The sequence below is a fragment of the Gymnogyps californianus genome, chromosome 3, assembly GCF_018139145.2.
Source record: "Gymnogyps californianus isolate 813 chromosome 3, ASM1813914v2, whole genome shotgun sequence".
Lineage (NCBI taxonomy): Eukaryota > Metazoa > Chordata > Aves > Accipitriformes > Cathartidae > Gymnogyps > Gymnogyps californianus.
In genome coordinates, this window is record NC_059473.1 from 126849619 (window position 1) to 126874850 (window position 25232).

At 62.0% G+C, this 25232-nt stretch overlaps 2 protein-coding genes across 3 annotated transcripts; one reads left to right on the plus strand and one right to left on the minus strand.

Moving 5' to 3' along the window:
• The first annotated feature begins 422 nt into the window (after positions 1-422).
• On the plus strand, positions 423-16332 carry PTK2B (protein tyrosine kinase 2 beta). Of its 2 annotated transcripts, XM_050895030.1 has the most exons (31): positions 423-530; positions 2351-2529; positions 2665-2752; positions 3213-3292; positions 3488-3550; positions 3929-3983; positions 5194-5334; positions 6352-6426; positions 6540-6641; positions 7084-7201; positions 7429-7468; positions 7561-7607; positions 7932-7985; positions 8176-8180; positions 8345-8437; positions 8530-8614; positions 9180-9280; positions 9377-9492; positions 9706-9806; positions 9954-10043; positions 10603-10807; positions 11279-11387; positions 11526-11591; positions 12296-12421; positions 13229-13375; positions 14073-14108; positions 14402-14429; positions 14837-14883; positions 15158-15301; positions 15915-15995; positions 16083-16332. In XM_050895030.1, exons 1-31 carry the CDS (start codon positions 423-425, stop codon positions 16296-16298), a joined length of 2946 nt encoding a protein of 981 aa, XP_050750987.1. In that variant the 3' UTR covers positions 16299-16332. The 2 variants fall into 2 exon arrangements, with proteins under 2 accessions (XP_050750987.1, XP_050750988.1); XM_050895031.1 differs by lacking the exon at positions 12296-12421.
• Positions 16333-17579: 1247 nt separating this feature from the next.
• On the minus strand, positions 17580-24289 carry CHRNA2 (cholinergic receptor nicotinic alpha 2 subunit). Its single transcript, XM_050893352.1, is given in 7 exon segments — positions 17580-19287; positions 19851-20227; positions 20230-20942; positions 21445-21554; positions 21775-21819; positions 22664-22818; positions 24022-24289. Coding segments are annotated over 7 exon segments (1590 nt in total). The 5' UTR covers positions 24086-24289; the 3' UTR covers positions 17580-19161.
• Positions 24290-25232: the final 943 nt, after the last annotated feature.

Here is a 25232-nt window from a genome sequence, read left to right on the forward strand (position 1 = left end):
TGGGCTTGGGGCCCCGGCGGTGCCTGGTGACCGTGCATGGCCGGGGGTGTACGGCACCCTTTGTCGCACTCTCTTTATTTTCTCTCTCCATCTCTGTCTCCATCCACCTCCATCTCTCCATCCCTTCCCTCCTTCCCTTCCCCACCCACCCTGAGGTGTCCCCACTGCCCCCATCCCACTCCGGCTTCTCCCATCCCCCCGACCCTCTCCCCACCCCACAGGGTGACCCCCCCCACCCTTCCCCAGGGTCCCCACCGTGCCAGCGCCGTGTCTCTCCCGCAGGGAAGGGATGCTCAGCTCCTAGCACCCCGGGCGTGGTGAGGATGTCGGCCATCCCCGAGGCGCTGGGTCGCCCACGGAGCAGCTCTTCCCGCAGCCTGGCCGGGACGCTGGAGGCCACCCTGGGCATGGGGACGTTGGAGATGGACAAGGAGGAGATGCGCATCCTCAAGGTCTGCTTCTACAGCAACAGCTTCAACATGGGCAAGAACTTCAAGCTGGTGAAGTGCCCCGTGACGACAGAGATCCGGGTACGTGGGCAGGGGGGTGGACAGGGCAGGGGACGGGGGGCTGTTTTGTCCACCCGGCATCAGAGCTAGCTCCCTTCCAGACACCCTTTCCCATGCCCTGGTAGCCCCCAGAGCCCCGTGGCTGAGAAGCACCAAAACCTGGAGGACAGAGAGAAAATTTGGCCATCTCTGGTGGTCCGGAGGGGGGCTTGGAGAGGGTGAGGGCTCATCGGCCCCGCTGCCAGTTCCTGCAACGAGGATCGGTCCCGGCGAGTCGCTGCTGGTCCCCTTCGCGGGCAGCAAAGAGGAGTTTCCAGGCCCTGGTTCATCTCGCCCTGGAGAAGACATCCCCGGGCACAGCGGGGCAGGGAACAATGGGAGGAGGCCAGAGGACAAGCGGATTTGGGACACGACGATGCCTTGCAGGGCTGGGGCTCAGCCCGCGCTGCCGGGAGGAGGCTGGAGACCGGCAGGAGCTGGGTGCCCACCTTTCCTCCATCCCTGCTGACCTGCACGGACACAGGTCCTCGGTGGTGAGGGGGACCGTGACCTTCACAGCCCCAAGCCCTTGGCATTTCCCCATGGCCACGTCGCGGTGCTTGGGTGACTCTGCCACCCCTAGATACCCCGGGGGTGCACCCAGCTCCGGGGCCAGCAGCACCTCTCGCTCTCCTGCCTGTACTGCGAGCCAGGACCCAGGTCCTTCCTCCCAGCCCACCGGCACTTCTGCACCCGACTTCTGCCCTTTGCTTGTGGGGACACGGGGCTGGGAGGACAGTGAAGGTGATATTGGTGCCTTTCCATCATGGACACGGTGGCTTTGGGCTGGAAATGTGCTCCTCACCCTTCCTACCTGGAGATCTGCAGCTTCCCAGCCGGGGGAAGATGTGTGGGTGCTGGGGACCTGCCAGCCAGCGCCGGCTCTGCGCTTGGGTGCTGTAGGGTTGGTGTCCGCCATGAGAGATACATGCCCTGGGTGCAATGGGTGATGCCGTGCCTTCTCCTGGGGCAAGTCCTTGGGACAGTGCATTGCAATGAAGTGGCGGGGAGGTGACCAAAGTACAGCTGAGCTGGGGGTTGCTCCTCAGCTGGTGAGACATGGAGGGGGACAGGACTGTCCCCCTCCTCCCATCTCCAGGAGGAGGTCATGGCATGGCAGAAGGTTTCGGAAGAGCGGTCGAAGCGGGAGAGGACTCGTCAGGCTGGGAAGAAGATCCCTGGGGAGGGGAAATGCAAGCGAAGCCGTGAAATGGCAACGGTCCGGCTGTCCCCAGCGCAGGGGTGGGAGCGCAGCCAGCAGGACGCAGGAGGTGGTCACTCCTCACCGGGGACAGCTTGGCCACCACTTGTGTTAACTACCATCAGCTTTTAGTTGGCTTTTTGGCTACCAGCCTAAGAGCAGAGGTCTGGCAGGGTCCTGGGGACGCCCTGCCCGCACTGCCCCAGTTCTGGGGCAGGAGACACGAGCTGCACCGCAAGCTCAGCGGCAACAACGATGTCTGCTTTCCTACCTGCTCGCAACCGATGCCGTGCACCGGGTGTAGCTCAGCTGAGGCACAGGGAAGGGTGGAAATGACCCACGTGGGCTTTTATCCCCAACCAAAACACCTCTGGGAGGTTGGATGAGACATGTTCAGGCTGTAGGTTGTTGCAGAGCAAGCTGGAGGCGTCTTTGGAGGCTTCACATGGAGAGCGCTGGGGCTGGTGGCTGTGCCCGGGGCTGTGTTTTCGCTCCAGGGACAGGTTGTGCTGTATTTCCTCCTCGTTCTCCTGCTATCTAAAGCTCATCTGGAGCCTGGCTGGGGATGCTCGGGTCTCAGCCCTGCTCCTTTCCACCCCAGGAGGTGATCAGGTCCATCCTGGTGAGCGGCCGCATCGGGCCCGACATCAGGTTGGCCGAGTGCTACGGGCTCCGCCTGAAGCACGTGAAGTCGGACGAGATCCACTGGCTGCACCCGGACCTGACGGTGGGCGAAGTGCAGGAGAAGTACGAGTGCCTGCACCTGGAGGCTGAGTGGAGGTAGGACCCGATGGTGGTGGTGTCCCTCTCCGTGTCCCCAAACCCACGCAGGGCAAGGGCACGGGGACCGCCGAGCCCCGTTAGAGGGAAAGCTCCTCCAGCGTGGTCCTCATCGAGGGGCTCTCCTGTTGCCAGGTACGATCTCCAAATCCGCTATCTGCCGGAGGATTTCATGGAGCGCTTCAAAGAGGACAGGACCACCTTGCTCTACTTCTACCAGCAGGTCAGAGGTGGCCCTGGGGGTCTCCTAGCCCCAGCCAGGTCTGCTCTCCAGCCACCCTGACCCACCCCCCAGCCCCAGGAGGGCATTTCCACCTCCCCAGCCCAGAAAACATGATTCCCAAGAGCCCCAAGACCTTGCAGCCCATTGACCTTCACCCTGGGCTGCTGATGGGCAGGCCCTGTGGTCCCATCCCACTGCTGGATCTGCGCATCTCCATCAGGGACAGCCGATCCCGACTTCTTCACCCCATTCCTGCCCCTGCTGCATCCCAGCACGGGATGCGGGAGGGTACGGACCCTGTGAGCATCCCCTGCCAGCATCCCCTGCCAGCATCCCCTGGAAACATCCCCTGGAAGCATCCCCTGCCAGTGTCCCCTGCCAGTGTCCCCTGCCAGCATCCCCTGCCAGCATCCCCTGCCAGAATCCCCTCCGCCTCCTGACCCCCGCATCTCCTCGGCAGCTCCGGAGCGAGTACATGCAGAATTATGCCAGCAAGGTGAGCGAAGGTATGGCCCTGCAGCTGGGCTGCCTCGAGCTCAGGTACGTGCCTCCGCCTGCCCTGGCCCTGTCTGCTGCAGCGGGAGGGCTGGGGAGGACGAGGGAGCTGGGGCTGGGGGCTGAGGAGGGTTTTGCAGGAGGGGAGGGAGTTTCCAGGTCTGTCTTTGCCGTGGTGGGAGGACGTGGCGGGGGGACGCGAGGGCAAGGCGGCTGTCTGATGTCCCTCCCTTCTCGCAGGAGGTTTTATAAGGACATGCCTCAAAACGCGCTGGATAAGAAGTCCAACTTCGAGTTCCTGGAGTGAGTAGGCACAGCTCGTCCTTACCCCTAAACCCTCCACCCTGTCCAGCTGGCCCCGAGGGACTGGGGTGCTGCAGGTGGCCTTCCTCATCCTCCTGCAGCTCCTCATCCTCCTGCAGCTCCTCATCCTCCCGCAGCCATCAGCCCCGCTGATGGGGAGGGTGCAAGGAGGGGGAGATGGGAACCTTTCACCCTGCGCTGGGTGGGTGGCTTCTCCCCCGGGAGCACCCCCTCGCCCCTCAGCACCCATTTTGCTTGGTGCATCCCCCCCCCACCGCCACCTCTGCAGCTCCCCAGGGAGGCCCCCGCGCTGCCCCGGGAGCATGGGGGGTCCCCACGGGGCCGTTAAAGTGCACGGGGGGGGTCTCTGCTCTCCAGGAAGGAGGTGGGCCTGGACCTCTTCTTCCCCAGCCAGATGCAGGAGAACCTGAAGGTGAGGGACGTGTGCGTGGGTGTGGGTGCGGACAGGCAGGGCTGGGTGCATGGGTGCAAGGTGTGGAAGCCGGCACAGACGTGGCTGGGGGTGCTCGTGTGCGTGCATCGAAGTGCACACGTAGGTTTGGACGTGTGCGCACATCTGCCCGCACATGGGCACGTGTGCTGTTGCGCTCACACGTGTGACGATGTATCTGCGTGCACGCACCCGTGTGCATGTGTGTATGCATGCACATATGGGGCCAGGTGTGCGCATCGACCTGCATGTGTGGGTTTGCACACACATGTACATGCACCTCTGCCCACACTCGTGGAGCTTTGCACACACTCGTGAAGGTGTACCTGCCTGTGTGTGTGCATTTGCATACAGGGCCATGTGTGCTCCTGCGTATATCAGTGTGCACGGGTGGATTTGCATGTATAGGCACATCTGCTCACACATGTGAAAGTGTATTTGCATGCATGTGCATAGGTATGCATGTGTATGTGTGCTTATGTATGCATGGAGGCACATCTGCTCACACGTGATGATGCACCTGCATGCGCACACACATGCATATGTATGTATGCATGCACACACATGGCCATGTTTGCACACACGTGTGCATGCACATCTGCCCGCACTCGTGTACATGTGAGGGAGCACGCACACATGGAGGCATGCTGGCATGCGCACGCGTGTGGACATGCATGGGTGTGGGTGCATATTCATATCTGCAGGTGAGCGCATGCGTGCACGTGTCCCTGTGCGTGCATGTGTCTGTGTGCATGCATGTGTCCATGTGCATGCATGTGTCCATGTGCATGCATGCATCCCTGGGTGTGCACGTGTCCCTGTGCATGCATGTGTCTGTGTGCATGCATGTGTCCATGTGCGTGCATGTGTCCCTGGGCATGCATGTGTCCGTGTGCATGCATGTGTCCATGTGCATGCATGCATCCCTGGGTGTGCACGTGTCCCTGTGCATGCATGTGTCCCTGGGCATGCATGTGTCCCTGGGCATGCACATGTCCGTGTGCATGCATGTGTCCGTGTGCATGCATATGTCCCTGTGCGTGCGTGTGTCTGTGTGTGTGCATGTGTCTGTGTGTGTGCATGTGTCCATGTGCATGCATGTGTCCGCGTGCGGCTCGCACCCTCTGCCCCCCACATCCCCGCTGCGTGCCTGGCACATGCCCGGCCCGGCTAGCGGCCACTGTGCCCACAGCCCAAGCAGTTTCGGAAGATGATCCAGCAGACCTTCCAGCAGTACGCGCTGCTGCGGGAGGAGGAGTGCATCCTCAAGTTCCTCCACACCCTCTCCACCTTCGCCAACATCGACCAGGAGAGCTACCGCTGCGAGCTCATAGTGAGTCCGCCGGATGGGATGGGATGGGATGGGGTGGGATGGGATGGGATGGGGTGGGATGGGATGGGATGGGATGGGAGCACATCCCCCTGCCCGGGGTGCTTTGGGGCCAGGCGCTTTGGCTGTGCCCCTCCGTGCCAGGCAGTGTGCAGGGGGGACACTGTGGGATGGGGACAACCTCCATCACGAGCTGGTGTTTGAGGCTGCATCTCCCATGCCCTTAAACCCAGCAAAGTCTTGCTAACGATGCAACCGTAGTCATCAGTGCTCTTAAGCTGGTAATTAACCCTGCATAGCTGGGCAGCCAGCTGCCACCCAAAGCATCCCCTGGCGCCGTTTAGGCAGCGCAGACCGGGGGTGCTCGCAAGTGGCAGCGTGGACAAAGCCACCCCGCTGTGGGCTGCTCCCTGCCGTGGTCCCCAGTCTCGGGTGGGGACTCGGCCACCCCCAAGTCAGAGGAGTCCCTGCGGGGAGTTTCCAAGGCTTGGAAATCACTCACTGTCCCCCCCACGGGAGACACAAACCCCAAATCCCCCGTGCAGCCCCCCCAGCGTCACCTCCCCAAGGGGGAGCTGAGCATCTCTCCCCCTCCCCGCAGCGAGGGGAGGCTCTGGGGGCTTTTTTTTGGAGGATGCTGAGAGGGGCTGGGGGTGCGGTGGGAGCTCTGAGGACCTTCTACACCCAGGGGTTCAAGCCTGGTGGGTGCGAGCCAGTGCCTGAAGTTTGCTGAACCCCTTTGGGGCGAGAAGGCGGCAAACTGGGAGCACTGGGAACCCCTTTGGGGCCAGAAGGAGGAAAAAAAAAGCCCCGCTGGGCTCCTTGCCTTGCACCATCCACCATCCCCTCTTCAAACCATCCCCTCTCCAAACCAAGTCCCTCCGGGAAGATGATTTTTCCCAGGGTGTCTCACACATTACAGCAGGTTGAGGAGGAGGGGGGGGATACCTGGCTCTGGGGGTACATCCCCCACCCCCCAAATTTGCATCTTCCTTCTGCTGCCCCCCCCCCCCCCCCCAGCAAGGGTGGAACATCACGGTGGACCTGGTCATCGGACCCAAGGGCATCCGGCAGATGACGAGCAAGGAGGCCAAGGTACCGGGGGGGGGGTGGGGTGGGTGGTGTTGGGTGCTGGATGGGGAGCGGGGGGGTGGCTGCTCTTAAATCGGTGATTAAAGCCGACGCCGGGGCTCTGCCTCTCTCCCCAGCCCACGTGCTTGGCCGAATTCAAGCACATCAAGTCCATCAAGTGCTCCAGCGTGGAGGAAGGCCGGGCTGTGCTGCAGCTGGGGCTCACCGGCACCCCCCAAGTGAGGAGGCATTGGGGGGGGGGGGGGGATGCCCCGGGTGCTGGGGGGTGTGGGTGGGATGGGGGATCCCCCGGTGCCGTAGGGTGGCATCGCATCCCTGCGGGTTAGGCAGGACTTGGTGGATGGTTCCGTTTCTGCCAAGAGAGCTCCTGCCTCCAGCCCCGGCCAAGGGGAGACTGTACCCCAAAGCAGGGCACGTCCAAGCTGCCCCAGGGGTGCCCCTGCCCTAAGGGTCCCCCCTGCCCGGGGGTGCTTTGATGCCGGCCAGGGTGTCCTGGGGTGCTGGGAAGGACGATGCCGGAGAAACTGGGATCCGCTGCAGAGCGGGGAGGTGGTCACCGAGCTACCCCAAGGTGGAGAAAAGGGGGGGACCCCCCATCCCAGCATCCCTCTGCCCCAGCTCTGGGCTCACCCGTCCCCCTGTCCCTGCCGTCTCCTCCAGTCCCTGGCTATCAAGACAGCTTCTCTGGCCGAGGCGGAGAACATGGCCGACCTCATCGACGGCTACTGTCGGCTGCAAGGGGACTTGGAAACCTCCCTCATCATCTTCCCCAGGAGAGGTGAGCGCCCTGGGGGCCACCGACCCTGGCAGGGTCCCCACCTGTGCCCCCCCGAGCCCTTCTCCGCTCTCTCCATGGCCACAGCATCACCCGTGGCTTTGGAATGACCCCCAGCTGAGACCCACCGAACTCACTGCACGTGTGGTCAAGGCGCTGGGGGGACCCCAGCACCCATCAGGCTCTGATGGGGGTGGCCGGGAAATGACTGTCTACTGTCCTCTCCGCAGAGCGGGAGAAGAGGATCGGCCTGCCACAGATCCCGGCCCCGTGAGTAGCGCCTGGTCCCGGAGCGGGGCTGGGACCCCGTCCTGGACCCCCCCCACCCCGCTCCCTGACCCCGACCTCCTCCCACCCCACAGGCACTTGGAGGAGAGGCAGTCCACGCAGTCGGATAGCGTGAGCGTGGGTGAGTTTTTCCGCTCTTTTCCTCCCTTCCCACCAACCCGGGGGATGCGGGCAGGGCTGTGGGACACCGGTGCACGGGGATTTGGGGGTTTGGTGGAACTGGACACCCCCAGCCCTTTGCCTGGGGGTTGAGATGCAGCCGAGCATGCCGGGGGAGGGCCAGGCTGGTATCCCGCATGCTCCTGATGGCTGTGATCCCTGGGTGATCCCTGGGTGATCCCTGTGATCCCGGCTGGGTGGCCGGACCCCATGGGGATGCTGCAAGAAACCCCCCTGCCCGGTGAGCTGCCTGAATCCCTGCCTGCAACTTTCCTTCTTGCCCTAGACTCTGATATTTATGCTGAAATCCCTGATGAGTCCTCAAGACCGAGGTCTGGAGGTAGGTGCCACCCCCCTGGGTGCCCTCTTGCCCATCTCCCAGCACCCCAACCAAGCCCTCCACCTCCTCCTGCCCACCCCAATTTCCCACGCCATCCCCCCAAAGCTGGGAACAAGGTTTTGCCTCCCCTGCCCACCTTACCCCCTGAGGGGCTGAAGGAGCTGGGATCACCCAGTATGCCATGGAGCAGGACCTGTGGGTCCTTGCCGAGGGGGTGATGGAAAGGGTTGGTACCCAGGGATCGCCAGCACCTCCGGCGTAGCATGAGGGCTCTGCCCGCAGAATGGGCAGGGGTACAGGCAGCTTCCTGCCCGCTGGCACTGCCACCTCTGCCCTGCTCCCCTGTCTGTGAAGTCCAGCACTACGGGATCTCCCGGAGGGACGTCACGTTGGGCAGGATCCTCGGAGAAGGCTTCTTCGGAGAGGTCTACGAGGGGATTTACACCACCCCGGTGAGCGTCCTGCCCTCTCCCTGCCCTGCCTGCCTCCTCTGTGGCCGGGGGGAATGGAGTAACACAGCCCCCACCCCTTCTTCTCCTTGCAGAAAGGGGAGCGGGTCAACGTGGCTGTGAAGACCTGCAAGAAGGACTGCAGCCCAGAGAACAAGGACAAGTTTCTGAGCGAAGCGGGTACGCCGGGTGGTCCTGCTGCCCTTCGAGGGGGGATGCGGAGCTTGCTCAGCACCCCCCCCCCCCCAGGGACCTGCATACGCAGGCAGAGGACAGATGTGGGGGGGCCTGGCGGTGTTTGCAGCACTGCAATGGTGGGGTGTTACAGACAGGATGGCAGAACCCTGTCCTGGCATCTTCTGGTCCCTGCTTGGGGACAAATTGCCATTGCAATGCAGGGCAGAGCAGGAGGAAGGAGGTGTCCCCTGCCCTCGCCCCTGTGACAGGGCTGTTCTCCAGAATACCGGCTTTATGGGAGGGATGGCTGCCGGGGTGGGGGGGGAAGAAAAGCTGCTGAATCCTTGGGTGAGATCAGGCGGGCACCACCTGGATGTAGATCCCTGGGCAGCTGGAAACCAGGAGCCCCAATCCCTTTGGGGATGTACTAGGCTCTCCCTGGCAATTCCTCCTGCTCTGTCTCTGGCTTCATGGCAGAGACCTGCCCCTACGCCCCAGGACAGGGGTTTGGGTTCCTGGAGGGGGGGCTCCCCCCAATTGCAGGGTGTCTGACGCGGTCTCCCCGCAGTGCTGATGAAGAAGCTGGACCACCCCCATATCGTGAAGCTCATCGGCATCGCGGAAGAGGAGCCCACCTGGATCATCATGGAGCTCTATCCCTACGGAGAGGTGAGCGGAGTCCCACCGCTGGAGCCCATCCCGTCCCCCTGCCACCCTTCCTGCCCCTGCTCCGTCCCTGAGCCCCCCTCGCTTGTCCCATTGCAGCTGGGCCAATACCTGGAGCAGAACAAGCACTGCCTCGCCGTGCCCACGCTCATCCTCTACGCGCTGCAGATCAGCAAAGCCCTGGCCTACCTGGAGGCCATCAACTGTGTGCACAGGTAGGGCAGGAGGGAAAAGGAGTCGGGCAGGATGCCGGGAGAGGCAGGGGAAGGCAGGGACCATGGAGGGGACAGGCAGGTGGGGAGAGGCAGAGGCTGGCAGCATCCTTTGCTGCAGACCCTTTTTTTTGCAGCTGGGTGAGCTGGTTGTCCGGGTGGGAGCTCGCCTTCTCCATCCCTTCTCCCTAGCCAAGGGTCTCTCTCTCCTTGCAGGGATATTGCCGTGAGGAACGTCCTGGTGGCCTCCCCAGAGTGCGTGAAGCTGGGTGACTTCGGGCTCTCCAGGTACATCGAGGATGAGGAGTACTATAAAGGTAAGAGCTGCGTGATGGGGTTGGGGCTCGCTCCAACCCTGTGAGGGCAGAGACCGTGGTGAGACCTCGCTGCCCTGCCCTGCCTGCGCTGGGGCTGCCCCTGCCCTCCCGCAGTGAGCACGGCCACCGTCTTGTCTCTCCCTCCAGCGTCCGTCACCCGTCTCCCCATCAAGTGGATGTCACCCGAGTCCATCAACTTCCGCCGCTTCACGACGGCCAGCGACGTCTGGATGTTCGGTGCGTGGTGGGACGGGGATGGAGCGGTGTCCCGGGCATCATCTGCCTCCCGTGACATCGTCTTAATGCACAGGGACAAATCCTGCTCCAGAGCCGGGGGGTTATCCCAGCCTTGCCCTTGGGGAAAGACACCCTAGGGAAGGGCTCCTGGGGCAGAGCTTCTTGCATTTCAACCATTATTAGGTGCTTCCTCCTCCTCCAGTGAATTCAAGATGGTTGGGGGGCTGAGTTAAACTCTACCCCCTGCAAATGTCCATCCCCCTGCCTATCAGCCCATCCCCATGGCCTCTGGTGCTCATCTGTCCGTCTGTCCGTCCGTCCGTCCCTAACAGCCCTATGGCCAGCAGCAACCAGGAGCCGGGCTCCTTGCAGCTCCCCAGGAGAGCAGGCAGCTCTTTCCTCTCCATTTTTCACCCCGGGACCAGAAAGGCCGAGCAGCCAAGTGACCCGGTGTCACGCGGCAAAGCGTGGCACTGTCACCAGGTCCCCAAAAACCCGAGCGAGGGGCTGGTCCCCCAGCTCTTGGCATCGGTTGAGGTTGCTCGTGTTGCTGCCGCAGCCGTGTGCATGTGGGAGATCCTGAGCTACGGCAAGCAGCCCTTCTTCTGGCTGGAGAACAAGGACGTGATCGGGGTGCTGGAGAGGGGAGACCGCCTGCCCAAGCCCGACCTCTGCCCGCCCGTCCTCTACACCCTCATGACACGCTGCTGGGACTACGACCCCAACGAAAGGCCCAAGTTCAAGGACTTGGTTTGCAGCTTGAGGTGAGCGGGGAGGCGGGGGACTGATGATGGGCTGGGAGGTCCGTGGTTTGATGGAGGGGTGGGCAAGTGGGCGAAGGGGAGAAATGAACCCGTGCGAGATTGTAGGTCCGGAGTTTTCTGGCCAAGTCTGAACTCAAAGGACCGTTTGAGACCATTGGAGCTCACCTGCCCCCGGGGTGGTGGTGCCTGGGCTGAAATGGAAATGCTTTGCTCCCCGGGGAGGGGTCTTGCAGGGGAGTCCTGACCCCACGTCTCACTGGGGCCAGCTGTGGTGATGCTGGTGTGGTTGGCCATGACCAAGCTATGTCCTCCCAGTCCTTTCCCTCTCCTCTTTCCAACCCTCCTTGCTCCCTTGTGTTCTCCATGGCCCATCCAGCTCGAGCATCCCTGGGCACGGGAGATGCGTCCCTGCCAGAGGGGCTGTGCCAACTGCTCCCTCCCGGGGCTGTCACCCTCCCTCTCGCCCTGCAGCGACATTTACCTGATGGAGAAGGAGCTGGCCAAGGAGCAGGAGAGGAACAACCGCCACCGGCCTCCCAAAATCATGGAGCCGCCGTCCTTCCAGGAGCCACCTCCGAAGGTGAGGAGAGGGCAGAGCCTGTGCAGGCAGCGCAGGCAGGTTCATCTCCCCGCCTCGACCCACCGATGGGTGCTGCAGAAGTGGGACCTCCCTGATCTTCCACCCACCATACATTTCTCCCTCCTCCGCTCCCCGCAGCCCAGCAGACCCAGGTACAAGCCACCACCCCAGAGCAACCTCCTGGCTCCCAAGCTGCAGTTCCAGGTAAGGTTGCATGGCCAAAGCATCCCACAGGGACCTGAGCGAGGGGGTCAACGCCAGAAAACCCTGCCCGGAGCTCGAGCCCTCGGGGGCTCATGGCTTTTGGGGCTCCAAGGTGCCCCACGCTACCACCAAGTGCCTCCCGCCGCCTTGCCAGCAGGACACCGCACCGCTCGGGGCTCAGCCCTGCCCTGCCCTGCCTGCCCCATGTTTTGTCTGCCCCTCTGGAGCTGGCAGAGAGGCTTTCGCCCCAGGGAAGGGGAGTTTGCACGCTCGGCACCGGCCGGTTTGCATGCACGGCTGGGAGGAGAGGAGGTTCGCTGCTCTCTGGTGTTACCTGGGCTGAGTTTGGCTGCCCTGCGGGAGCACAGGTCACCCCCTCTGCAAGGACCAGTGCTGGTCCCTGGAGCATCAGGGTGAAGCCCTCAAGAGCAACTATTTTGGGTGCTCTTTTGGGGCTGGGCAGGGGTCCAGGCAGCAGCGCAGGAGGTCTCAAGCCCACGCTGAGGGCGAGGAAGAGCCAAGTAGGGAGGAAGGTCCCGTTCCTGCTGCACGGACGGGCATGAGGGCAGAAGCTGCTCCTGGTGCAAAAGCCGCTGTCCCCTGCGTTGTCTGCTCTGTCTGTCCGTCTGTCCGCACTAACCCCCCCCGTGGCCTTGTTTTGTGCCCGCGCTGCCCCGCTGCCTGCCCCCCCTGCCCACCCGCAGGTACCCGAGGGTCTGTGTGCCAGCTCCCCTACGCTCACCAGCCCCATCGAGTACCAGTCTCCGGCCAACTCCCTGCACACCCCGCCGCTCAACCGCCACAACGTCTTCAAGCGCCACAGCATGAGGGTAAGAGAGGGATTCCTCCATTCCATGGCATCCAGAGGACATCCCGGTCCCGGGTGGCCTCGTCCCGGGCATGCCGGGGACCTCGCAGGAGGCGAGGGCTCGGCGGGAGGGATGCTCGCTGCACCACGCTCCGCTCTGCGCTGCCGCCTCCGCCGCTTCGAGCTCCATGTTGCTCCCAACCTGTCACTCCATGGGTGCTGTTTGCGGGCTGGAGGGATCGAGCCCGTGAAGGGCTCTGGGATGTCTCCAGCCCCCTGCCATGCATGTTTGCACGTACATCCCGGTGAAGGCATGTTGGTGGACAAGCGACTGGCACGGTGTCCCCAAAAACGAGCAGGGGATGGGTGGCTGCCGCTCCTTGGGGCTTTCTGTCAGCTCTTTACGCTCGACGTTGTCACCTGCAATGCCAGCGGTGGTTTGCAGCCTGAGCTCGGTTACTCTAGCCCCGAAATCAGAGCCGGGTGTTGGGGAGCATCCTGTGATGCTCTGCCCGGTGTGCCGGGACAGCCGCGGTGCCAAGTGCGTCTGTGCCGTGGGCACGATGAGTTTCTCCCCGGGTGACCCGTGCATGCTGCCCACGGAAAGCGCCGGGATGCGGTGGTGGGAGATGTGGGGCCAGCCGGTGGTTTCCTCTCCTTGCTGGAAACCCAAGTGCTCCCCAAATTCGGTTTGGGGGTTCATGGCTGTGGGGATCTGGCGCATGGCTTGCATGCGCGGAGTGGGGCTCTGGATCCCGTGCCAAAATCGGCGGGGGGGACTCTGGCTCCTGACCCCCCGCCTTCCGTCACCCCCGGCTCCGCGTGCCAGGAGGAAGATTTCCTCCGTCCCAGCAGCAGGGAGGAGGCACAGAAGCTCTGGGAGATTGAGAGGCTCAAGATGCAGCAGGTCCTGGACAAGCAGCAGAAGCAGATGGTGGAGGACTACCAGTGGCTGCGGCAGGAGGAGAAGTCCCTGGTGAGTGGCCTCGGGCTGCCTCCAGCTCTTGCACCCTCCCGAAGGTGGTGAAAGAGCCACTGCAGCCGTTGAGGTTGCCCTTCATGGCTGGAAAAGCCAGTTTTCCTTGGAGGAACGGCTCCTCCAGCAGCCAAACTTCTTGCACCCCTTTCCGTACCCGTAAAAATCTCACGGAGCTGCTTCATTTCAAAATGAATATTTTGAAACTTGGGCAATTTTTAAATACTCTCAATTGTGTCTTAGTGAGCTTTTATAATGCTTTTGAAATAAGGACTGGAGACAGCTAACGTGTGACTAATGCATCAGCTTGCAGTGAGACAGGCTTGGAGACTGAAAATCTTTTATTCGATCGACTCACGCAGCCGATAAAGCAAAGCCCAGCTCCCCTCGCCCGCGGGGCTGTCGGGTGCCGAGCAGCTACAAACAGCTGCTTGAATTCAGCTTCCTTTTTTTGGAGCAGCAGTTCGAGGTTTCTGGTGCCCCAGGAGCAGGCGGGGAGCAGATAGGGGGGATGGGATGGGATGGAGATGGGACCAGCGGTGGGCATGAAGCCCCTTCCCCTCCCACATTCCCAGACCCTGCAGGGATTAGTTCCTTTGATGTGTTTCATGAGTCTCCCAGAAATCAGGAAAATCCCTTTTTTCCTCTCTTTTTCCTTTTTTTCCGTGCCTCTCACAAAGCTTCTCCCCCTTTGCAGGACCCGACGGTGTTTATGAACAACAACCCTCCTCCGGTGAGTGGTGCCAGCCTCAGAGAAGCCAGGTCGGGGTATATTTGGGTGGAGGTGGTCTTTCTTTTGGGGGTGTGCAGAGATCCTCACTTGCTTTGGCATGGATGGGTGATAAATATTTATATACGTGCCCCTCGCATTGGGAAGAATTAATCTGAAAATATTAATGGGGTGAAATACCGGTGGTGCGGAGCTCCCCACCAGAAGCCCCGGGAGGGAATGGTGATGCCTCCTCCCTCTTCGCTGCCTCCAGCCAGGACTTTGTGCCTCTCATTCGCTGTTTCTCCTCCCCACAGCTGCTCCCGGAGAAGGAGACGGATTACAGTGAGTGCCCACGGCTGCACGGGGTGCGGGGCTGCCCGTGGCCCCCCACCCGGGAGCACCCACTTTGGGGCTGCAAGCGGGGAGCCCTGCGCTGAGCTACGAGGAGCCTCGGGGCCGTATCCCTCCCGGTTTTGGGATCCTCCATGAAAGAAATCCCAGATTCTGGGGAGCAGCTTTGCCTGCCCTAAGAGGGGGGTCTGCCTGTCCTGGGCATGGGGGTCCAAGGGGGTCTGACCCTGCGAGAAGGTGGCACGGCTGGGGTGGGTCGGGGTGTCCAGCCGCAGTGGGACATGCTGCTGCAGGGTGGTGTGGGACGGGGCACGGGTCCCAGGGGTCTTGCAGCATGCCCACATGTCCGTGGGAGCAGCTGGAGTGACTCTCCTTCCTTTCCCTTACTGACGGTGTAGCAGAGTTCACGGGGCCCCCCCAGAAGCCTCCAAGACTCGGGGCACAGGTAAGACCTCCCTGGATCGGGCCACCACAGTCCCGGTGCTCCTCCTCCATCTCCACAGTCTCATTCCTCCTCCTCCACCTCCATCATCCCTCTGCATCTGCAGGATGGGACTTTTCCGACTCCCCCAGGCCCCAAAGGGGTCAGACAGACCCAGCAGCATCGGGGTCGTGGGTGGGAGATGGATGGGTCTGGCCAGGGCTCCCCGTAGGTGTTGGTCTTTCCCTCCTTGCCCCCTCGGTCCATCTGATCCCGTTATGTCCCCATTCCCCAGCAGTCCATCCACCCGGCCCCCACCGCCAACCTGGACCGCACGGATGACATGGTGTACAGCAACGTCATGGACCTGGTGCGGGCCGTGCTGCAGCTGAAGAATGAGATCAGCCTCCTGCCCCCGGAGGGGTACATCCTCGTGGTGAAGGTAGGGAGGGCAGGGAGGGGACAACACCAGGGCTTCTACAGGGAACGGGGGAGGGAGTCGGGACTGAGTCTGCTGCGCAGCTCCTACCAAGCATCCTTCTCAGGAACGTCTTGCACGTATAGGAGGGAGCATTTCCAGCACGCCCTGCTCCTCTGTTGGGTCCTTGGGTCAATGGTGGGAGCATTTCCAGCACGCCCTGCTCTTCCATTGGGTCCTTGGGTCAATGGTACGAGCATTTCCAGCACGCCCTGCTCTTCCGTTGGGTCCTTGGGTCAATGGTACGAGCATTTCCAGCACGCCCTGCTCCTCCATTGGGTCCTTGGGTCAACGGTACGAGCATTTCCAGCACGCCCTGCTCCTCCATTGGGTCCTTGGGTCAACGGTAGGAGCATTTCCAACATGCCCTGCTCCTCCGTTGGGTCCTTGGGTCAACGGTAGGAGCATTTCCAGCACGCCCTGCTCCTCCGTTGGGTCCTTGGGTCAACGGTGGGAGAGTCTCCTGCTATGTCCCTCTCCTGAATGGGATCCTTTACTTAGCGGCACAGACTATTCCCACGCACCACTTCCCTGTGCCCGTACCTGGATCCATCCTAACCCTGCCCCCTCCCCGCAGAATGTAGGCCTGTCCCTGCGGAAGCTGATCGGCAGCGTCGACGAGATCCTGCCTGTCCTGCCTGCTGCCTCCCGCACCGAGGTAGGACCGGGGAGGAGGGAAAGGGGTCCGGCGTGGGGTCGTGTGCTGGTGGCACCCCTGTCTGTAACCCCTGCGTGTCATGGTCAGATCGAGGGGACCCAGAAGCTGCTCAACAAGGACTTGGCCGACCTCATCAACAAGATGCGCCTGGCGCAGCAGAACGCTGTCACCTCGCTGAGCGAAGAGTGCAAGCGGCAGATGCTGACGGCCTCCCACACCCTGGCCGTGGACGCCAAGAACCTCCTGGATGCCGTGGACCAAGCCAAGGTCCAGGCCAACCTGGTGAAGCTGTGCTTGGAGTGAGGGCAGGGGCGGAGAGGGGGAAGGAGAGGAGGAGAGGGACCGCCGCGCTTTGGTCGGCGGAGATGGGAGGAGAGCGTTGCGGAGGAACTGGCTTTTGTGTGTCTCCCGTGGCCTCGCCGTCCTGCCCTCCCTGTCCCCCCTCCTCCTGCAGCCGCTCGTGTCTTTAGCGTCATCTCGTCGGTCTTCTGAAGAAGGGAGGCATCTCGTCCCTGGAAAGGGCTGGGGGGGACCTGGCCGTCCTCGAGGGTGGCTGAAGATCCCTCTGGCTTGGCGGCTCCCCGCTCCCCGGCTGCCAGCAGGTCCGTGTGTCCGTCCCTTGGCCCCTCCGAGGATGGACGGCCGCGGGCGGCGTGTCGCGACGGGGACCTGGACCCCACTCCTCGCCGCCGGGAGCTGGGGGGCACGGCGGCTGGGGGAGCTGGCATCCCGGGGGCCACGTGGGGATCCCCAGGGGCCATCGGAGCGGTGGCCGGAGGGACTGTTTGCATTTCCTTGTACATTGTATAGAAGAGTTTATTTAATGATGGGAAGCGGGTCCGTGCACCACGGTGGAGCCGGTTCCAGCGCCCGTGGCCGGAGCGCGCCTGGCCCCAAGCCTGCAGAGCACGGGGAGGGATGGGACCCCGCAGACCGCAGCCTTCAGTGACACAAACCAGGAGAACGGTGCCTCTTCCAGCTGAGTTTTCTCCGAGCTGCTCTGTGTAAGCAACGACAGCAAACCAAGTCTCTGTTCGGTTTGTGCTTTGAGTTGGAAACCGTACGGTTCGGGCTTTTCCCCAGCATCTTCCCACAACGCTGTTCATTCTGGCTGAGATAAACCATGCACAAAGTCCTGCCGTGCCTGTGCTTGCCTGTCACCCCCACACCGTGGGGACAAGTCCCCTGGTCACCAGCACCTCCTTAGAAAGAGTAAGGGTCGTGCTGCTCAGGTGTCTTGCCGGCGTGGGGAAGCACCGTCCCTGTGGCAGCGTCCCCAGGGGAGCTTCTGGGGTGAACCTGGGTCTGCTGGGTCCACGTCCCCTCTGGAGCCCCATTTTCCTCCCGTTGAGCCCACAATCCATACGAGGGTCCTGGACTCCCCCTGCTCCCACCCCAAGGCTTGCTAGTGAGAGGATCTGCAGACCTTTGCTGTTCAAAGACCATCAGGAAACCATGGGCAATCCACGGTGGAGGCAGCTGGGAAGTGGTTTATGCAGGACAGCACAGCCACGAAGATGGGCTCCCCCCAAAAGAAGGGTGCTTGGGGGTCTAGTGCCACACTGGGGGAGAAGGGGGGGGGTCACCCCAGAGCTTGTGCCCTGGTGGCCTCATCAGCCAGGCCGGGCTGAGCGGAGAGGGGTGGTGGGTGCCGGCTGCGGCTGGCGAGAGGGGCTGCAGGGATTAATGTGGGAAGGGGAGCACGTTCCTCCTCTGCCCCATCACGGTGAGGTCTGCTGAAGCTGTGCCATGGCTGGCAGTGCCCAGGGTGCTGGGCATCCCATCCTGTTCACCTCCAGCCAACACCCTTGCATCACCCCAAGGAGATGCAGCCCCAACCAAGCCAGAAATTGTCCTCGCAGGAGAGCTCTCTGCACCCGTGCGCTCCCGGCTCTGCAGAGCCCTACAGCCCGTGTGTACCGGGTTAGAGACACACGCACGTATACCCACGCACGCATCCAGCCAGCCACCCCTGGGCACTCGCTCCCTCGCACATCTCATTTCTCAGCCCCGTGTGCGCACGCCCGAGCCAGCCTGCCAGCACCGGAGGCTGCGTGAGCGGCTGCAACACCCTCGGGACATGCACGTCCCTCCGTGGCGCCGTTTATTCCAGCCCATTTCGCTCCTGAAAGCACAAAGTGTTTTCTGAAACCTCTCAGACTGCATCCAGCACCGCGATGGCTGGGTTGGTGTCCTGGAGGAGAAAAGGTTGCTGGAAAATCCTGGTGTCTCTGAGGGCATGGAAGAAGAGAGTAGGTGCCCTTTAGGATATATGGAAGCTAGAAATGAAAAGCTGGATTGCAGCAGTCATCAGAGCCAGGCGGTTTGGGATGGAGAGGAGGATTTGCTTGGGATGGACCTTGGCAGTGCAGGTTCCCCCCACGCCAGCTGAGTCCACCAGCCTTGGCATGAGGCAGCGCCCCAAGCTCCCGGGGTCCGTGGGCACCGTCTGGCCGTGGCTGGGTGGGTTATCCCGCTCTGCAGGGTGGTTTTTCCCTTCCAAACCACGCATATTTCTGGGTCGGCTGTTCCCATCTCCCTGCCGCCCGAGCTCCGGTGTGGGATGGTGTGGAAGTGACCTAGGCTGGGCTTTGCAGAGCAGAGACCCCGAGCCATGTGGCTGAGCAGGGACCTCCATCCCACAACCGTACCCCTTCTGCATGGACCGTCTGAAGCGTTATCCCCTGCCCCACATCATGCATGACCGTGCCAACCTGTGGTCCTGAGCACCCTGCGGTCAGGATGCGTCCTAAAGCGGCTGTGAGGTCCCATCTTCTTGCCCAGCACATTGGAGTCACAACCAGACACAGCTCTTGGGGTTTGGGTAGGACTTGCAGCAGCTCGAGGAAACAGATGACTCTCTTACATGCCTCCAACCTGTGCTCGGGCAATGGAGAAGCTGTACCGTGCCTCCCTCGATGCCGGGACGGCTGTGACCGCCCTGGGCAGGATGGCAGGCAGCCATCCCTCCCCACCATCCCCAGGTCACCCTCGGCACAGCCCTTGCTTCACCCTGCATTTCCCATCCGAGGGTCCTCCATGGTTGCAACCATGTCCTCCCAGGGAGAGGCAAGGGTCCGGGCTGGACATGGGCACCACCGTGCCCGCTCCCCGGGAGGAAGGAGCGTGCATCGCCCGCTGTCCCCACCACAGCCTGGCCCAGCCCCTAGATCATCCCTGCCAGGTAGGGTGGGAGGAAGAGCCCCACGGTGCCCAGCAAGCAGACGATGATGAACATCCAGAGGAAGATGCGGTCGATCACCATGGCCACGTACTTCCAGTCCTCCTTCACCTGCCGAGCGGAGAGGGGCTGTGAGCGTGGGCAGAGGATGCAGCCCGCCTGTTTGTGAGGACCCCTTGGGGTTAGGAGACCACCTGGGGCTTCCCCTGCATCCACCGTTTGCCTCAGGGTGAGGAGATGCCCCGTATCTTGGGAAATCCCTGGAGCAGCAGGGCTGGGGGATGGACCTCTCTGGGGGGGCTGCGTGGGGCAGAGCTAATCCCACCCACGGTTTTCTGAAACCATTTGGGTAAAAGTAGGGGTGCAGCCTCTGAGCCGGGTCCCGGCAGGGCAGGCTGGGCCATCTCTGCTCTCCGAGGGCAGGACAGCACGGGCAGGAGCGGGACCTCCAACATCCCCGCAGCCAGCAGGGACGGGAGCTGGAGGAAGCCTCAACTGACCCCGTGGACTGGGCGTCTCGTCTCCCAGGAGGTGGTCGTTGATCTTCTCCCTGGCTTTGGGTCCTCAGCAGCCAGGCAACAGACCCCCCCCCCATGGAGGTACAACTGGCAGGAGGCAGCAACCAGGGTGGGGGACCCCCCCTCACCCTCCAGCCCTCGGGGGCACCCACTCACCGAGAAGTCAGCATCCTCGGCTCGCAGATGGTCCGCGATGTACTGCACCCCTTCCAGGGCCTTCAGGATGCTGGGGGACAGCGTCAGCCCCCGGTCCGAGCCCACCTCCTCCTCCTCCTCCTCCCCCTTGGGGGGCACCCGGGGGGCTGAGCCCCCCGACGCCTTCCCGGCTTGGCGCCCGCAGCTGTAGCGGCACTGGGTGCCCTGGCCGTGGGAGCCCGCCTGGGACATGCGGCTGGGGTACGTCTTCTCCTCCTCTTCCTCCTCCTCCTCCTCCTCTTCCTCCTCCCACTTGTCATCCACATCGGTCTCCAGCCAGCACCGGGAGGTGCTGAGCCTCGTCCCCGGGAGGTCGTACTGCCCGGCGGTCCCCTCGGGGGAGGCAGCGCCGGGGGTCGCTTCATGAAGAGCCAGCGAGGGATGAAGTTGAGGAAGAAGCTACGCACCCAGCGGGGCATCGTGTGGGTGCTGGGGGAGCGGTGGTGGACGTTGAGGACGAACACGGTGATGATGATGGAGAGCGTGACGAAGATCATGGTGAAGAGGAGGTACTCTCCGATGAGAGGGATGACCAGCGAGGTGGACGGGATGATTTCCGTGATGAGCAGCAGGAAGACGGTGAGGGACAGCAGGACGGAGATGCAGAGGGTGATCTTCTCCCCGCAGTCGGAGGGCAGGTAGAAGACCAGCACGGTCAGGCAGGAGATAAGCAGGCAGGGTATTATGAGATTGATAGTGTAGAAGAGCGGGAGGCGGCGGATGATGAAGCAGAAGGTGATGTCGGGGTAGATCTCAGTGCAGCAGTCATACTTCTTGGAGTTATAGGTGCCGATGGCATTTATGATGGCCCACTCGCCGCTCTCCCAGTAATCCTTGAGGTCCACGTGGTGCTCCATGTTCTCCAGGTCGATCTTGGCCTTGTCATAGGTCCAGGAGCCGAACTTCATCTTGCAGTTCTGCTGGTCGAAGGGGAAGAAGGTGACGTCGATGCTGCACGAGCTCTTGTAGATGGCAGGTGGCACCCACTTCACCTTCCCGTTGGAGAAGAGGTGGGCCTTCGTCATGTGGGTCACGGCGAACTCCCCGTCGGCGCTGCAGGCGTGGAGAGATGTGAAGGTCAGAGGAGGATGAAGCGTTTCCCCCAAGAAACAGGGCCAGGAGCTCCCTCAGCTCTCAGGGCTGGTATGAGCCTTGATTTGAGGCTGTGGCCCCGTCGTGCATCCCTGCGCGGTGCTGGGTTCCCCCTCCCGGGCATCATCCAGAGCATGGAGATGGGTGGGAGCACGAGCACCGGACATGGGGAGAGGGATGCAGATGGATTTGCATCCTTACCGGTGGGGTGGGATCGCGGGCAGGAGGCCCATGGGAGCTGGCAGTGCCAGGGAGCTGCCAGGATGGGATGTGATGGGATGAGATGGGGTGAGCTGCAGGGATGCGATGGGATGGGATGGGATGGGATGGGAAGGGAAGGGAAGGGAAGGGAAGGGAAGGGAAGGGAAGGGAAGGGGAAGGGGAAGGGGAGGGAAGGGAAGGGGAAGGGGAAGGGGAGGGGGAGCCGGCCCTAGGGATGCCCCATCTCAGCAGCATCACTCACTTGTTGTAGAGCACGATGTCGGGGATCCAGATCATCTCAGAGGGCACCCGGATGGATGTGACATTGTCAAAGTCTGCCGGGTCCCAGCGCAGCTTGTAGTCACTCCACTCCTGGAGGGAGACACAGAGGGATGGGCATCAGGTGGCCCTGGGGCTGGTGGGACCGAGCTGTCCAATGCCACCTTCCTCCTCCTCCTCTGGCAGCATCCCTCCAAGGAACAGCACTGTGGAGATGCCACCGAGCCCCCCCAGGCAGGGTATGTCTGCCCGAAATTCTGTGCCCTCCTTGACATGCTCCTGCCCTTGCCCCAGAGAGGGAACGGGCCCCTACCTGCTTCAGCCAGACGTTTGTGGTCATCATTTGGTTCTTCTCATCCTGCGGTGGGAAAGAGGGAGAGATGAGAGGAGACAGGCAGAGAGAGCCCAAGGGTTTGTCCCATCAATGCATCGGCCCCCAAATTACTGCTTTCACTTTCTGCCCTCTGCCTCTGGCGTTCAGCTCCTGGGAGCAACTGGTACCAGTACAAGTCCAAGGAGACACTCTATTTCCCCGTGCTATCTGCTCACTAGATGGCAGCAAGAAATAGCATTTTGCAGCGTGCAGCTCTGAGCCGCTCTGATGGATGGACAAATGCACTTGGATAGGTGAATAGATGGACAGAGGGATAGGGGGATAGATGATGGATAGGTTGATAGGTAGATAGGTGGACAGAGGAATAGGTAGATAGGTGGATAGATGGACAGGCTGATAGGTGGACAGATGGACAGGTAGATAGGTGGATAGATGGATAGGTAGATAGGTGGATAGACGGATAGGTAGATAGGTGGATGGGTGGATAGATGGATGTGTGTGGGAGGAATGAGTGAGGGACAGATGGATGGATGGACAGACAAGCCCAGAGGTGCGCTGGGGCAGGTCGATGGTGGATAAGGACATGGCAGGGATGGAGAACTGCAGTTTTCCTGGACGCTCTCCTCCTGTCAGGGGAAGAGAGGGTTTGGGATGGAGAGGAGGGGTGCAGACCCCTCTTGTTCGTTGGAGGTCTGAGGGAGGCACAGCGGGTGGATTGTCACCTGCTGGAGATGGCCAGGAGGTTGCCGGTGCCCGAACTTGACCTCCCACCAGTGTCCCCAGGCCCTGGTCTGGCAGACCAGTAGGACCAACCGGTGAAAAGACAGATGCGACACGGGACTGGGGTCCCCGCCAGCAGGCTACGCACCACGTCGATCAGCTGCGCGATGGAGAGCCCGAATTTCACGATGACCACGTCGGAGGTGTTGGGCACCGGCCGCGACCAGCGGTTGTAGCCGGTGAAGAGGTGCTTGAAGAGACGCTCCTCGGCGTGGTTGCCGGGCTGCTCCCGCAGGCAGGTGGCTGTGGGGAGACGGGGATGGGGACGGGGTGGGGGAGAGCTCGCTGATTCCCCCCTTCCACACCCCTGCACCCCACTGAAATGGGGTGCCCATTCTGGGCAAGCCCCCTCTCTGCTGCAGCAGGCAGGGATGCTAAACCCCACGCTGGGATGGGGAGAAGGGAATTAGCCCCCTCAAAGCTGCCCCGTCCTCCTCCCGGGGAGCGGAGAGCAGTGCAAGGTTGACCTTGCAATGCTGGCTGAGAAAATCCCACTCTTGGGTGGCTGGGGGCCCTCTCCCAGTCCCCTCCAGCTGCTCTTACTGGTGCTAACTGGTTCAGCTTTGCAAGGTGGAGGCTGACCCAGTCCTTGGGACCACTGCAGCCTGCCCAGAGACCATCCCTCGGGCTGGGCTGGAGACAGGGCTGGGGAGGAGGGCAATGCTCTTTGCTCTGCCTAGAAATTGTTGGCGTTGGTCTTCGGTGCCGTCAGCTTGCAGCGTATCGCTCGGCTGTCCTTGCTCGCTGCAGAGCCCCATAAATTTCCACCAGCAAGTCGCAGGAGGCCGAGGGAGGGAGGAATGGAGGGAGGGAAGGCTTTGCACAGCAAAGCGCAACCAAAGAGACATTGTATGGGTAGCTCTGCCCTGAAGAAGGATGGGGTACGGCCCCATAGCATGCCCCGTGCCCCATGCAAGCTCTCCCCGCTGTGCAGGCAAGCCCAGCAAGGGCCCTGGTTGTTGCACTTTGGCCCGGGATTGAGGGTTTTAGAGGTGTTGGGGAGGGCTGGTCCCAAGTGAAAGGACAAGCAAGATGCCCAGCTCGTGGGAGGTCGAGCGTTGACAGCAGGTGGAAGCAAAATCCGTTTTTTTTTTCCCATCCCTCCAACATTTCTGGCTTGCACAGGATGGATCTGGGGTCCCAGAGGTGCACCCAAGTGTCTGGGTGGTGTCAAGCTGCTCTGCAAAGACACGAACCCCAGTCCTAGCACGGCGCATGGTGGAGGACACCATGCCAGCGTGGAGACTGGGGATGCTGAGAGACCGCATGGGGGTAAACTGGAAGAGAACTGGTTTTCCATGCGCATGCACCACAGCACCCTCAGCTTCCACTCCCCTCTCCCCATATTCATCCCCCCCAAGGGCCCCAGTGGGTGACACCCATGGGAAGGCAGGGCTCAAGCAAAGGAAATTCAGGTACCCCAGGGAAAGCCAGAGCCGCCCTTACCCGCCTGGAAGGTGACGAAGCACCACGCGACGAGGGGGGTGATGCCGTGGGACAGCCGCCCCATGTTCCCTGTGCTGGTGTCCCCCGTGGACCCCCTCCCTGGCAAAGCCCCTCGGGAGGGACCAGCGGGAGCGATGAGCTGAGATGGTGGTGGGAGAGGAGGCTCAGCAGGGAAAGCCACCGTAGGGGACCTCCGACGGGGTGTCCTGCGTGTTGCCACCGTTAGCGAGCGCTGGAGGAGCCATGGATGGAGCTGGATGTGGGTTGGGAGAGCCCCAGCAGGGACACAGCCGGGCTGGGGTGGCTGCGTGGTTCGGGATGCTCTGCCAAGTCACCTGCCCCAAATTTCGTACCTGGAAAGACAGCAGAGAGCGGCACTGTCACCGTAATGCCACCGCAGCGCAGGTCTGGGAGGTGACGATCCCGCTGCGGACCCCTCAAAGCAGCGAGCAGGGCTTGGATCTGATCTGAGCTGCCACCATGGCAGAGTCAAGGGAAGATGTCCCCAAAGCATCTGCTCCCCGTTTCATGAGTGCTCCTCGGGCAGGCAGGGCATGAATCTGGGCAGCATCGGTCGCAGCCGGGCAGCCGGACCCCGTGAGTTAAAGCGATGGGGAGCCCAGGTCTGCCCCTGGGTGATTTAATAGCAGAGATGGAGCCCGGTGCTTCAACTTTTACTGGGGTGACTAGAAAATAACTGGTTTCAACCATCCTTCTGCCCTCCCCGACTCTAAGCTGCTTCATGCCCTGGGAGCGAGGGAGGGGGAAGCATCTTAGCTGCTTCAAGAGGCTGCGCTGCCCCGAACGGGCTCCTGGGGCTGGTTTCTCTGGTAGCACTCACCTTTGAGAAGAGGGATCATCCTTTCACCATCCACCCTCATCCAATCCATCCATCTGTTCATCCATCCATCCATCCACGGATGTGTTCATCCATCCATCCATCCTTGCATCCATCCATCCATCCATGGATGTGTTCATCCATCCTTGCATCCCTCCATCCATCCATGGATGTGTTCATCCATCCTTGCATCCCTCCATCCATCCATGGATGTGTTTGTTTCCCCTCCCCGGCACGGCAAATCTCTGCAAGAGGGGAAATCACTTGCTCTGCAGAGGCCCGAAATCTGCTCCTGCTTTTAAGGTGACTCCTCCACGCTTGACCCGTGCCCCCAGGAGCAGCCTCCCCTCTCCAGGAGGCAACTGCTTCCATC

Bases quoted from the DNA above. Each gene is read 5' to 3' on its own strand.
- PTK2B (XM_050895030.1), top strand. From the start codon at position 423: ATGGACAAGGAGGAGATGCGCATCCTCAAGGTCTGCTTCTACAGCAAC. The intron at 7,202-7,428 runs GTGAGCGCCCTG...TCCTCTCCGCAG, and splicing joins CATCATCTTCCCCAGGAGAG to AGCGGGAGAAGAGGATCGGC. The intron at 9,807-9,953 runs GTAAGAGCTGCG...CTCTCCCTCCAG, and splicing joins GGATGAGGAGTACTATAAAG to CGTCCGTCACCCGTCTCCCC.